Below are 12898 nucleotides of genomic sequence, written 5' to 3'. Positions count from 1 at the left end.
AAAATCAGCAGTGATGTTTCTCCTATGTGCGTGCATAATAATTAATGTTGGGTTTGTGAATGTGAGGCCCGATTTTGAAAAATAGAAATTTAAAATTATTTAAAGGAAAAAATGTCATTTTTAAATGGGAAAATTTGTTCACTGTATTTCTGTTCTTTCTTTTTTGCAGAAGTAGAAGTGTAATACACTTTTAAAATTTAAACTTTATTTAAAATTTGGCACTCTAATGTAGTTTTGTCTGATTGGATTGCAAACTATTTAGGGCAGGAATATTTTTCTCTGTTGTGTTGAGCTTGTGGGGGGGGGTGGAAGAAGAAACCCAGTGAAAACGCTATTTGTGTGGTCTCCAATGTAGTAAAAGTAAAGAAATTGTATTTATTTTATTGGAAAATAATACTGTAACTCTGAAGTTTAAAGAGTTTAACAATTTTAGTATTTAAGAGGCAAAAAAAAAAAATTCTTCAAAGTGATATGAGGTTACCCATCTCTTCATTTTGTTTTATTATATAGTAAGCACTTTGTTCTTATGTTAAACATGGCAGTGATTATACACTTGGTATTTGTGCCTTAGAACTAATGGAAAGTAAATTAATTACAATGGAAATATTCCATTAAAATTGCATATTAATACTGACTAAAGAAAATTAAAACATGAAAAAAATAAACTGTATAATATAAAAAAATTTTTTAAAGAAACTATGGAACCAACATTTACAATGTATTTAAAAATCATTATAATTTTAAAATAGGTAAAGATCAATTTCCATTAGGTTGAGAACAAAGTATTTGTAAATAATGACAAGAGTATGTTTAAGTGAAGCAATGTTTTACATATTAAAAATAATCCTAATAAATAATATAAAAATGTAAATTGGCAAATTACTAGAGTTATTAAATCAAAACTAAGTTGCTTTGCAGTAAGTGGAAATGATGCAATAGATACCAGTTATTAAACAAATATTGGTTAGCTCATACTTCTCAGGGACAGTTTCCTGCCTTTTATGTCACACTCTATCTTTATTATATGCCTGGATCATATAACTGACTGATAAAAAACACTTTACTGTATTTCTCCACTACATTAACTCAATTACTGTTCTTGTTCTCACAGCACCTGTTTGTTAGAGATGAGCTCAAGCAGCTCGGCACAAGTCGGGTTCCTTCGAACATCTGTGTGTTTGGAGGCACACGGCTGCCTTGGTTTGGTGCTCATGCCAAGAGCAGACCCAAAGCCTGATCCAGCCAGGAGGTGCTTCTGTGGCAATTGGCCCAAAAAAGCTGCAGAAGCACCTTAAACTTGCACAAGAGGAGGAAGCTGTGCTCTGTTTTTGAAGAATTAGGCAGTGGCTTGGGTTGCTTCTTTTTTTCTGTTGGATGTTTCATGCTTGCAACCTACTCCAAACTGAGCCCTGGTTTCTGTGTAGTTTGCTATCACATAATAAGGTGAAAAAAAACCAAATCAAAGTTTTATTTAGCATATTCAGTTTTGTCCCAACACAAATGTAGAGGATTTTTCTTATCTAGCTCAGTGATGTTCAGGCAGGAAGAGCTTTAAGGGGAAGATAGTAAGTTATGATTTCTGATTGCTCCCATGAGGTAAGAGGAAAAGGGCATAATTATGTGAAAACATTTTCTCCTCTTTCTTGCTCTAAAAACAGTTAATGGGTGAGACAATTCCCTGGGAGAGCCCTGAATGAGGAGAGAAAGGATTTTCAGGCCAAAATACTTGTGAGCCTTGGGTCTTAGAGAGGACAGACAGAGCTCTTCATGCCCTCTTAGATGAGTTGTGGATGCTGAGCAGTGCCAGAGATGGGCTGTGCTGCCCTCCCAGCTCACACAAACCCTCTGGGAGGAGAGGCAGGGACAGGAGCACAGTGTGGCTGTGCACAGCAGTGCCTGGTCACTTTGGGAGCCAGCCTCCTTGATATAAAGCTTCTTATACAGCTGAGAAGGTTACGACACAAAAATCTCAGAGATGCTCAGATTTTGTGAAAAATAAAACCATCTGAGTATCTCAGACCTAAATTATGCCATATGCAGGTGCTTCTAGAGCTGTCATTTTGCCCCACTGGAGGCAGCAACTTAAGGTCCCTTCATTCAAGGAGCTGAGCATTCAGCTCAGCTTTATGTTCCTGAGCACTTCCAGCCCTCCTGCAGCACAGTAAGTGGTGTGGGGTTTACATTGCCTGCCTTGACCTTTGGGCTGTGCAGGAACAGTCAAGTGTGAGACATTAAAATTCCTTATGTGCTGCCTTTAACAGGGGACACATTATGTAGGAGCTGGTTTCAGATTGGCTCCAGCACCTCCTTGCTCCTTGCATTAGCCCTCAGAAGCTACTGCAGGCATAGACCAGTTTGGGTTTGTGCTGTCATTAAATGCTCAGGTATATTCCCAGTATGACAAATAAAATTAAATCCCTTGAGTAAAGAAATAAGGATAATGTGCATGAGCAAAGGAAAGATGGTTTGGATTGTGCTAAACAGAAGGAACCTAAGAAAGAGATGAATAGGAAGAAAAAGCTTGGCAGGGCTGCATCCATTGACTGAGAGTCTGTTACGATACGTGTGACACACATCTAGCATATATTAGATGTATTATATGCATTTACAGTGTTACTGCATTTTCCCTTGGAAATGTGACTAGCCAATTTTAAACCATGCTTAGATGAACTGATGAAATACAGTAAAAATGGTGCTGTTTTAAATGAATTCAATTCACATTTCCTTCCTAAAAAAAGACTGCCTGTTGCCATTCTCTGAAGGCGCTTGTAGTGGGATGAGCAATATGAATAATTAAGGAAAATGGGTATGTGTGCTCCAAGAGGAGACAATTTTGGTATTGAACATCCTTTATTCTTACATTTCTAAGATGAACTAAAAGGACTTTTCATTTCTCTAGATTCCTCCAGATTTCCCATCCTTAACATTGTACAGCATGCCTTTTCTCCTGTCTTAATGACATCCCAAACTTTTGTTGAAAATAATTGATTGAATTTAAATTTCCTTAAAAGTTTAAGAGGTAATGTTACAGTATAAATTTCCTACCAAACACTAAGTAGGGAAATATCCATTAGTGAAATTAACTACAGTTTCTAGGTAGCTAACAATGTGCAGTATACAGTAGGGCATGGCTAATGAACACTGCAGTGGGTGATATTTCATTATACAAATTAATGCTCACATTTTAATGGGAAAGTCACATAATGAATCTCAGCTTCAGTGACAGCAATTAGAGACACAGATTGTCCCCTTCTGGACAAGGCACTGTTTAGCAATAAGCAGCTGTGTAAAAAGTCTTCAGGTTTACAACGTATATATATGCTTTGGGGGAATTGTGTACAGTTTATATTAATGTACTGAATCTTCCCTGCAAAGTAACAGCCATATTTATCTCTCTGCATTTTAACTAAGTAAAGACATGTAAAAAGACTAAATAAATATTGCAGATGAGATATAAATAAATAAAAATATTCAATTATAAAAGTTTATAAAAATTAAAATATTTTATAGTGATGGTGAGTGGAAAAATGAAAAATATTTAATAAATGAGCAAAATCATCAAAATTCTGTCCTTTTACAGGTAGCTTCATCTTATAAAATAGAGAAAAATTACTAGTAGAGGAAAGTAGTAAAGTGAAGAAGTTAACTAATATTTCTGACAAACAGATTAATTGTGTGGTGAAACATGTGCAGGATCCAAAAATAATCCTACAGAACCTTTGATATTCCATTTGGTTTAAAAAGTGTGAAGTGAATGATTAGAATGATAAAAGAAATTACTGTGTAAGAATAGGCATAATAATGAACTAATTAAACCATACAGCAATTCATTTCTAAAATATCTACTGCACAATGGATAAAATAGGTTATCAATAACTGTTTCAATGGTAAAATAAAAAATGCTGGAAAATGTTTTCAATATTTTCATTAAGCAGTATTCTCTGGAATTAGAAGATGTTTGATTTCATTTGCTTTGCATGAAAGCAAACTGTAGCCTGTCAAGAAATGTGTGGGGTCGAATTGCAACTCCCATTGTCCCCGAGTGATTGTCACAGCCCCACTGCAGATGGGGCTCCAAGTGTTTGGGGTTCTTGCCCTGGTGCAGAGCTGTCACTGTACTGAGCAGCAGCACCACGAGGAGCAGAAGGGCACAATCCACAGACAAATCATAAAATCTTATTTAAAAGGGAGAGGGGAGCATTCAGCGGGGAAAGGGAGTGTGGGGTGCAGGGCAGATTGTTAAGAAGCTGTATGTTAAAGATGAAAAATTAATAAAGAAGCTCACAACACTAAGCTTAAATAAATAGAAGTAAAGAAATTTGATAAGGGAAACTAAAAGCAATAATAAAAACATGTATGCGTCTATGGGGGTTATGGAAAATGGAGTAAAATTCTGTGGATCTGGCACACCAAACAATTGCTATCTTGCTAATACTGGACAAGACTGGATAAGAAATTATAAACCATAGTATAAAAGACTAAATACTCTTCTGCTCTGTTTTCAGAAAGAAGCATGATGGTTTTCATGAGCATTTTCCAACTACACAGTTATGCTCCCATTAAGTAATGAGGCTGTTATGCTGTATCCCACTGCATTTTAATATTTTTTTAGAATGAATTAGACTGGATAACTTTAGATAAAATCTTTAAAACCCCTACTGAAGAGCTCTCCAAATCATTTAAGTTCATTGAAAAAAATGCCCAAAAACTGCCTTGGAACACAGACCAAGACCCAGAGCACTTTAGTGGTAAAACAGCTTGGGCTATTCTTTGTATTTCCCAAAAAAAAAAAAAAAAATATTAAGACCTTGAAATTAGAACCACCCTGAGAAAAGCTTGGGATAAAATTACAGAATGAAGTGGTTAGCTAATTGAAAATTGGTAGCATATTTATTTCAATTTTATTTAATGAAAGAAAGTTTTATCAAGTTCCTTCTCATAAAAGTAGCCTGTTCTATGTGAAAACCCCCCCAGCAAGAACCCAATACCAACAAAAAAAAATCAACCAAAAAAAAAAAAATCCCCTCCAAATCAATATACAGAGATGAAATGGCGCATAAACTCTCAGTTCCACAGCAGCACTTTCAGCTCCATCTATTTGGTATTTTGTCATTATTTGGAAGACTATATAAAAATCACTGTTGATAAAATTTACCAATGGCACAAAAATGGTAAGATGCTAAAAATCATGGGGAGGCACTGATTAGTCACTTAGTCAAGTGGGCTCTTTTCAACAATATGAATTTTAAATCAGCAACATGTAAAGGAAAAAATACTAGAGGCGGTGATGAACTGGGCCTGGGACTGTGGTAGAGAAGCATCAGAATATGAGCTGTTAGTTGATTGCTAAATCTATGGATGTAAACACAGTCTTGGACTGTATAAAATTGCTATCAAGTTGAAATTTCATCAAAGCTTTAGTGGGTACCCATAATTTAAAAGGACACTGAAAAATTGGGAAGGATGTTCCACTCAAGGATGAGAGAAGGTGAAGAAGTGATTGTTTTGCTGTCTGCGAATACCTTCCTCAGGAAATAGACTTTTTAATTTTAAAAAATCTGTTCAATCTAACAGAGGGAAAAGTAGCAATGTTCCGTAGGAGGAAGCAAATACTGGAAAAATTCAAGCTAGAAATAAGGCACACATTTTGAGCAGTAAAAATACTTAATCAGTCAAACAGTTTACCTAGGGACATGTTGGAGTCTTATTCACTGCCATTGTTGAAACATAATTTGTTTAAACTAAAGCAAGTTAGTTTTGTTTCAAAATGTATTTACACTCTGATGCTGGAATTGTCGTATGAGGATCTTTGGCTTGTGTTGTAGAACAGATAAGACTAGATGATCATAATTGTCCCTTCTGGCTTTAAAATCTGTAAATCTAGTTATAATCTGGCTGTGGTCTCCTTGCAGAGCCCATGGCAGATGGTTCCCCTGACCAGTAGGGTCAGATTGTGCTCTGAGCAGGGCTGGGGATCTCCTGCATGGGTCATACAGCTGGGTGGTTTATAAACCTGCAATGCAAATAGACCTGCTTCTACTGGGCAACATGTCTGTTTCCACTTATCTACCAAGATTTGGTGCAGATTTTACAAGCAGCATTGAATTTTTATTGTTTTACTTTATCCTGATATAAAAGAGTTCCTCTGAGATATCTTGTGTCTTGTAAACCAGAACAGTAGGTAGATCAGAACTGTGATTGTGCTGCCCAGATAAGGCACTCCCTATAAGATTTTTGTGATTTTGTTAGCAGGACATGCTGGAATATTCTTTCACCCTCCTCCATTGTGAAAAAGTTTGCAGACATGCAAACAGGGCGAGAGAATTAGCAAATTCAGGGTGGCCGTTGCCTTTGTGAACAATGAAAAATGACTCTTGGATATGAAATGCAGAAGATTATTTTGAAAAAGTCATGTTCCCTCGCTCCTGCATGGCAACATTAATTTATGTGAACTGATATTAAGTGTTAAATAACTCATCCAGACACTGCTCTTGGCAATAATAGCAGGGTAGTCATTACACTAGGATGAATTCTCTGAAACCTTTCCTCAAAGTATGAGACACAAACAGGTTGTCTCCTAAAAAGAATCATAGCATACCTCCCTTGTCCCCTGCAGTGTTCTTTGGACATGTACTACTACATTTGCTGATAGAATCCTGAAAATTAGTGGTCCTTTGGGTTTTCCATTGGAACTGGCTTGGTTTGAGGTTAGACTGGGATTTTTCCCACAGCAGCTTATAACTCTGTTTTGTCATTTGTACAGGGTCTTACACAGGGTGTAGCTGGTTATTAATTTGAATGGATGAAGTAGCATCTAAATAACTGCACAATTACTGAATTTAGGAAATACTGACAGACTAAATTAAAAAGATTCAAAGATGATTGACTCCATCCTACTCCCTTCTCCCAATGCCTGCCCTTGAAATAGCAGCATTTAAGACTGCTTTGAAATAAACTAACCAGTGCCAGTGCTTGGATCTGGCAGAGAGCAGCGAGGTTTTGAACAGCTCCCTTTGAACAATGCTGTTTGGCCAGTCCTGCATTGCAAAGGTGGCACAGTGTGTTGCTTCACGTTGAGTTCCATTTCAGACCTTCAGCTTTAGATCTCATTTCTAGCCATGTGAGGGGTGGGAGCACCACAGAGGCAGCACACCAAGGCTGGGGGAGATTTGAACTTTTTATCACACTGTCTCAGTCAGTGTCCTCTTTCAGTCCAGTGCTCATGGCACTGGTGGTGAGCTGTGTGCAGATCTCCTCTGCTGAAAGGAAGCTGGCTCTGTGGAGAGGCCTTAGAGCAGAAAATGGAATGCCTTCAAGGCTAAGCAATTCGGAATAAGAGTATGCTGTGCCCAGGGCTTTAGACTGAAGGTACTTTTAGAAGTACAAAACAGAACTAGCATTTTCTCCAGTTAACATTCTTTAACTTGTACCCATTCTTACATATGCATACTGCTTTAAGCAGTTTCTGCATGTTTTTAGCAACATTACTACAGACTATATTACAAATTTCTCCCTCTCCCTGCAATAGTTCTCCAGCATTTAGTGCCTGCAGTGCTGGGACACACTTTCTGATGGTGCCACTTGATGTGCAATGCAAACACACTGAACTAGCGTCAGAATAAAAGGAAGTGCTCAATATAATTGTGTTAAAGATTTCCGTAAAGGCATAGGGGATGCTGAGGAAGAGCTTTTCAATTAAGAGGAGTGAAAATTCAAAAGTGAGAACATTTAACCCTGCAGAGTCTGGCACTTGTTTTTCACCAGTCTCATTATGTCTTAGGCAACACGTGAAGTATTTGAGTTGTGTCAGAAGTCACTAGTGCCTGCTGACAGAAACTGGTGGGACAAACATCAGAACTGAAAGCAGCTCCAAAAAAACTACAGTGATGGTGTGAACCCAGCATCACTGTCTGGCCCTGTTCTGACTGGCAGCACAGTGTCAGAGTTTGCACACTCCCAAACAGCCCTGCAGAAATGCAAACAGCCAGCCAGCCAGTGTCCTGTGTCCTCCTGTCCCCCTCTCAAAGGCCTGAGATGGGTGTGTGCCAGCTCAGGTGCCCACCCGGGACCAGGGAGGCCCAGTCAGACGTGTTCTGTCTCAGGCTTGGGACTCAGTAGGAGCTGTTTGTTTTTACACAACTCCCACTAAACACAGCCCCTGCTCCTTGTCAGTGAAGCACCAGAGCTTAATTAGGAGATTGCAAAAGACTCAGAAATTCCATTGAAATGTTTAAATCTGATTTCTTCTGTTAAGCTGTGTGGACCAAGGCCTAAAATATAAACCATGCTAATTACTACACGGCTTGTTTGAGGTTCTGTGCTTTTCTCCTCTAAAGAGGTCGATTGATGTGGTTTGGTATCAGGCTCTCATGTCTCACCTTTTAGCTTTAGGATTACATGATGGATTTAGAATTTCCACTGCTGGTAAGGTGCTTCAGGCCTGATGGACTGCAGCAGGGATCCAGCCCCTGTTCCTGTCTCTGAGCTCTCGTGCAGCCCTCCGTGGCCATGGCAATGTTCTGGGCTCCCCTCTCATCAGTAAATTCCTGCCATCACTGAGAGGAGCAGCTCCCCAAGTATTTACCAGCCCTTCAGTTGAGCCTCTAGCTTAAATAACAGAAGTTTGAAAGCTATTAATTTTTTTTTGGTTTTAGCAGATTTTGAGGTTATTTGAAATCGGATAACTTTCCAGCTGGTTTGGTGATCTACATAATATTATACAGCATTTTTACTGTGGAGGAAGTTTTCAAAACAAATGTTTCCTTTATACCATTTGGAGAGGCTTGCTTTTGTCTTTTGTATCACTTAGGAAAAAAAGCTACCTAGAAAAAACAGTTTCTTCTTCTTGCAGAGCTCCCTCATAGAAAGAATTGCCAGTATTGACAGCTTGCAGGTGTTTCAGATTTCTGTCACTTTTAGAGAGGATTTCCATACTTTTTCTTTTAAAAGAATTCTGCATTGCTACCAATGCTCTGCAAAAACTTAGAGATACCTTTGCTTAAATGTACATTCTTTTCAGATATGTCTTTATGACTATATGTGAATATTTATTATATGTGTAAAATCTTCTGCCTCTTTGAAAGTATAGGAAGAACAATAAAAGTTTAGTGTGGGCTTCAAGTATTTACTTAATTCATGGAAATCATCTTATATGTTTTAAAACTCTATTCAAGCCAAACCTAGAAAAGTGCTTATGGTAGGTAAATTATGCATTTTACTACTTGAGCCTTAGAATTGTCATTAGTACAAAATTAAAGGACTGCAAAAACCAGTAGATAATACTAATTTCAAATACAGAAACGAAATATATTTTGTACTTTTTATTACTCAATTTCTTTTTACAGACTACTTTTTATTTTAACTATATGTTCTTATATGCTGCAATCATTATGTAGTGTAATGAAATTAATATTTTATAGAATCTGTATTTATAGTTCTTTATTTAGAAACAATGCAGTAGGTCTGCAGATCTTTGAATCCTTCTGGAATGGTGCCCTCCAAATAATGATAAATTACTTGTGCAGTATGCCATTTGCTAATTATATCCATGATTTACTGCAGAGCAAGACTTAAATCATTCATTTCAGTCTTGCGTAACAGTGCCATAAAATTTTTAGGTTTAAAAATGGTTTCCATGTGTATAATTTAAACAAATTTTAGAGCAATTGTATACACAAAATATTGCAACCATCCATTTGTTACATTCTTTGTCTCCCTTTTTTTTAAACTTGTACTTTTAATGATTACTGTGGTTGAAATTGTTATGCTTCATTTTCATAATCATAGCTTTTAATTCTACAACAGTTTTCTACATGTTAGATTAAGAAAAGGATGGCTAATTGTGTGTAGATACCATGTCATTCCTGAATAGCCCCACATTCTAGAAACCCATTTTAGAAATACTCAGTAAGGAATAAGTCTTCGATTAAAGGTGTTTTCTTTTAAGAAATGAATTATTAGTACCAAGATCATCTTGTTTGTAAGCAGCTAATGCTGATTTTTTAATTTCTCCACTCATCCATAGCCTAAAGCACAGTTAACTCTCTTTACATTTTCCTCTTTGTCCACACCTGTAGGTGAGAAGCCTTACAAGTGTCCACATTGCGACTATGCTGGTACTCAGTCTGCATCCCTCAAATACCACCTGGAGCGGCACCATCGGGAGCGGCAGAACGGAGCAGGGCCCCTCTCTGGGCAGAGTGCAAGCCAGGAGCACAAGGAGGAGACACCCAGTAAGAGTTCTGTGTTCATCAGGCCAGACATCCTGAGAGGAGCCTTCAAGGGACTTCCTGGCATCGACTTCCGAAGTGGCATGGTGTCGCAGCAGTGGACGTCAGGAATGCTGTCCTCTGGAGATCAGCAAGGACAAGCAGTTGGCATGTCATCTGAAGGGTCTTCAGAAAATATGAAGGGTTCAGACATATCTTCCAAAGGAACACACTTTTCTGAACTTGGCCGTGCTTACCAGAACATGGTCGGGAATGGTGTGAACTTCCAAGGGTCTTTGCAAGCTTTCATGGACAGCTTTGTCCTAAGTTCTTTGAAGAAAGAAAAAGAAATGAAGGATAAAGCTCTCTCAGATCAACTTTCAGCAAAAGCTCTGGGCTCAGACGGTGGTGAGGAGAAGATAAATAGCAAGTCCTCACAGCGGAAATCAGAAAAGTCGCAGTACGAACCTCTGGACTTGTCGGTAAGGCCCGATGCAGCCTCCCTGCCAGGCTCCTCTGTCACTGTGCAGGACAACATTGCCTGGCATGGCTGCTTATTTTGTTCCTTTACAACTTCATCCATGGAGCTGATGGCTCTGCACCTCCAAGCCAATCACTTGGGCAAGGCCAAACGTAAAGACAACATCATAGGCAACAGCAAAGAGCAGTCTAGAGAGGTTTCGGCCTCGGTGAACAAAGTGAGCTTGCTCCCCTCCTCCATGCAGTCCGGCAAGGAGGCAGGAGTTTCAAACATGCTGAGCCAGCTGGACACAGCTTCTGAGAAAATGACCCAAGGACAAAATAAAGAGACCCTGGGAGAGCAAAAGAGCGCTGCCTGGCCCAGCCACATGGAATCCACTTTTTGTAATTTTACAACAGACTTCTATAAGCAGTTTGGTGTTTATCCTGGTGTTATTGGCACGGGAACACAAAATTCTTGCACCAGTAATGAATCTGAAATAAAAACACAATCCGAAGATGACCCAAATATTCTGCTCTCTGACTCTGTAAATAAAAGTGCTATTGATGACCTTTCTGACATAGCTTCATCTGAGGATATGGAATCTTCCAAGGAAGAAAACATTGAAGATGAGGACATTGACACAGAACCAGATATTATGAATAAGCAGTTGTCTGCCCTAAATAAAGAAAGCAGTGAAGGAGGTGACAATATACAAAGTGCAGTCACCTCACAACCCACACAAGGGCTCGTATCACCACTGCCACAAGCTTCAGAAAAGCAGTGGCACAGTCAGAATCTTCTCTCCTCACACGAAACTGCACAAGAAGTGATGAAACCCGAACAAGTTCAGGGTCCGCAGGTCCTGGAGAAGCAGATGAACATGTTGTCAGTCCTAAGAGCTTACAGCTCTGATGGCTTAGCAGCCTTTAATGGACTTGCAAGTAGCACAGCAACTAGTGGATGTATCAAGAGACCTGACTTGTGTGGTAAGTTTTAGACCTTCTTTTAGACCATTTCAGAAAACACTTGTGCAGAATCATGAAGCTGCTCTTTAAATATACTTAGTCATGTTTGTTAGTAATACATTTTTTTAAATGTTAAACCCTGTGGGCCAAATTCTTGTCCTATATGTGGTCTACTCCATTGAAATCAGCAGTGCTGCATGCATACTTAAACAGGATTTTAGAAAGAACCTGCTTTTTAAACTAGAGTAGCAGCAATATAGACTATCTGTGCTAGTGGCATCGGAAGGGGATACTTACTGCTTTAGCATTCTCAAAGAAGGAAAAAGTTTTAAAAATATACAAAATATACATGGTAACTTGCAAACTTTTCAGTATTTTGATATACAAACCCATGAAAAACACTGGATGCTTTGCCAAGCAAACCTTGCTTTCTCTCTTTTTTCCCCCTCTTTCTTTCTTTGGACTGGGGTGTGTTCAGTTACCACAACATTAATGAAATCAAAAGCCAAGTGCATGGAATGTATCTACCTGTGTTGAATAGATTTTATTTTTTCTTTCTTTTATTTTCTTTCCTTCCCTTTTTCTTTTTTTTTTTTTTTTTTTTAATTATAATTTTCTGGTTTGGTTCAATGGCACACATACAGTACTTGCCCTTGACCATTTTCACTATTCTAACTAGCAGTTGTGTAAATTGTGATTTGCCTGATTAAGAGTATGCCTCCAGGTAATTAAAATAACAAAACTCCAAACAAATAAAACCACATTTTACCCTTTCTAGTCAATGATTTACAAAACTGCAGTTTTACTTCCTCATATCAGACACCTCATATCTACAAGAATTAAAGTTAAATCTATTTGAAACAAATGAGATTGAGGATTTTTTGGTTTTATTATTTAGCTCCTATTTTGTCAGCATAGTGTTTGTTTGAAAGAGATTTTAGAGTGTAAATCCTTTGAAAACAGTATCACTTTAAAAAGCAGAGTCAGCAAAGGACACAAAAACTTCAGTAATGTTCATTTCACTTAACCTTGCAAATTAATCAGAAAATTCATTGTCAGAGCTGAACATACATAATACAATGCATTCAAATTAAAAAAAAAAAAAAAAAAAAAAAAAAAAAAAAAAGAAAAGGAAAAGAAAACGTTATCAACAGTTTTAAAGCCTGACAATTTAAAATGAAACCCTCAATCTGAAAGCACTTAAGAGTGGCTCCCCTGGTTAACCTAGGGTTAGGGGGAGCTTTGTCTGATTTTACTGGCAG

The 12898-nt window shown here is 38.0% G+C and overlaps 1 protein-coding gene across 8 annotated transcripts in view; it reads left to right on the top strand.

Annotated features, from left to right (window-relative positions):
- Positions 1 to 12898, top strand: part of ZNF536 (zinc finger protein 536) — a 344528-nt gene that overhangs the window by 214339 nt on the left and 117291 nt on the right. For all 8 annotated transcript variants that reach the window (XM_058034044.1, XM_058034045.1, XM_058034047.1 and 5 more), the window contains one exon: positions 10077 to 11657. In XM_058034044.1, coding sequence (XP_057890027.1) covers positions 10077 to 11657 — 1581 coding nt within the window. The remainder of the gene's footprint in view (positions 1 to 10076; positions 11658 to 12898) is intronic.

The sequence above is a fragment of the Melospiza georgiana genome, chromosome 14 (genome assembly GCF_028018845.1).
Source record: "Melospiza georgiana isolate bMelGeo1 chromosome 14, bMelGeo1.pri, whole genome shotgun sequence".
In the NCBI taxonomy this organism is placed as follows: Eukaryota; Metazoa; Chordata; class Aves; order Passeriformes; family Passerellidae; genus Melospiza; species Melospiza georgiana.
The sequence above is the reverse complement of the archived record's forward strand: the minus strand, read 5'-3'. Positions and strand labels throughout refer to the sequence as shown.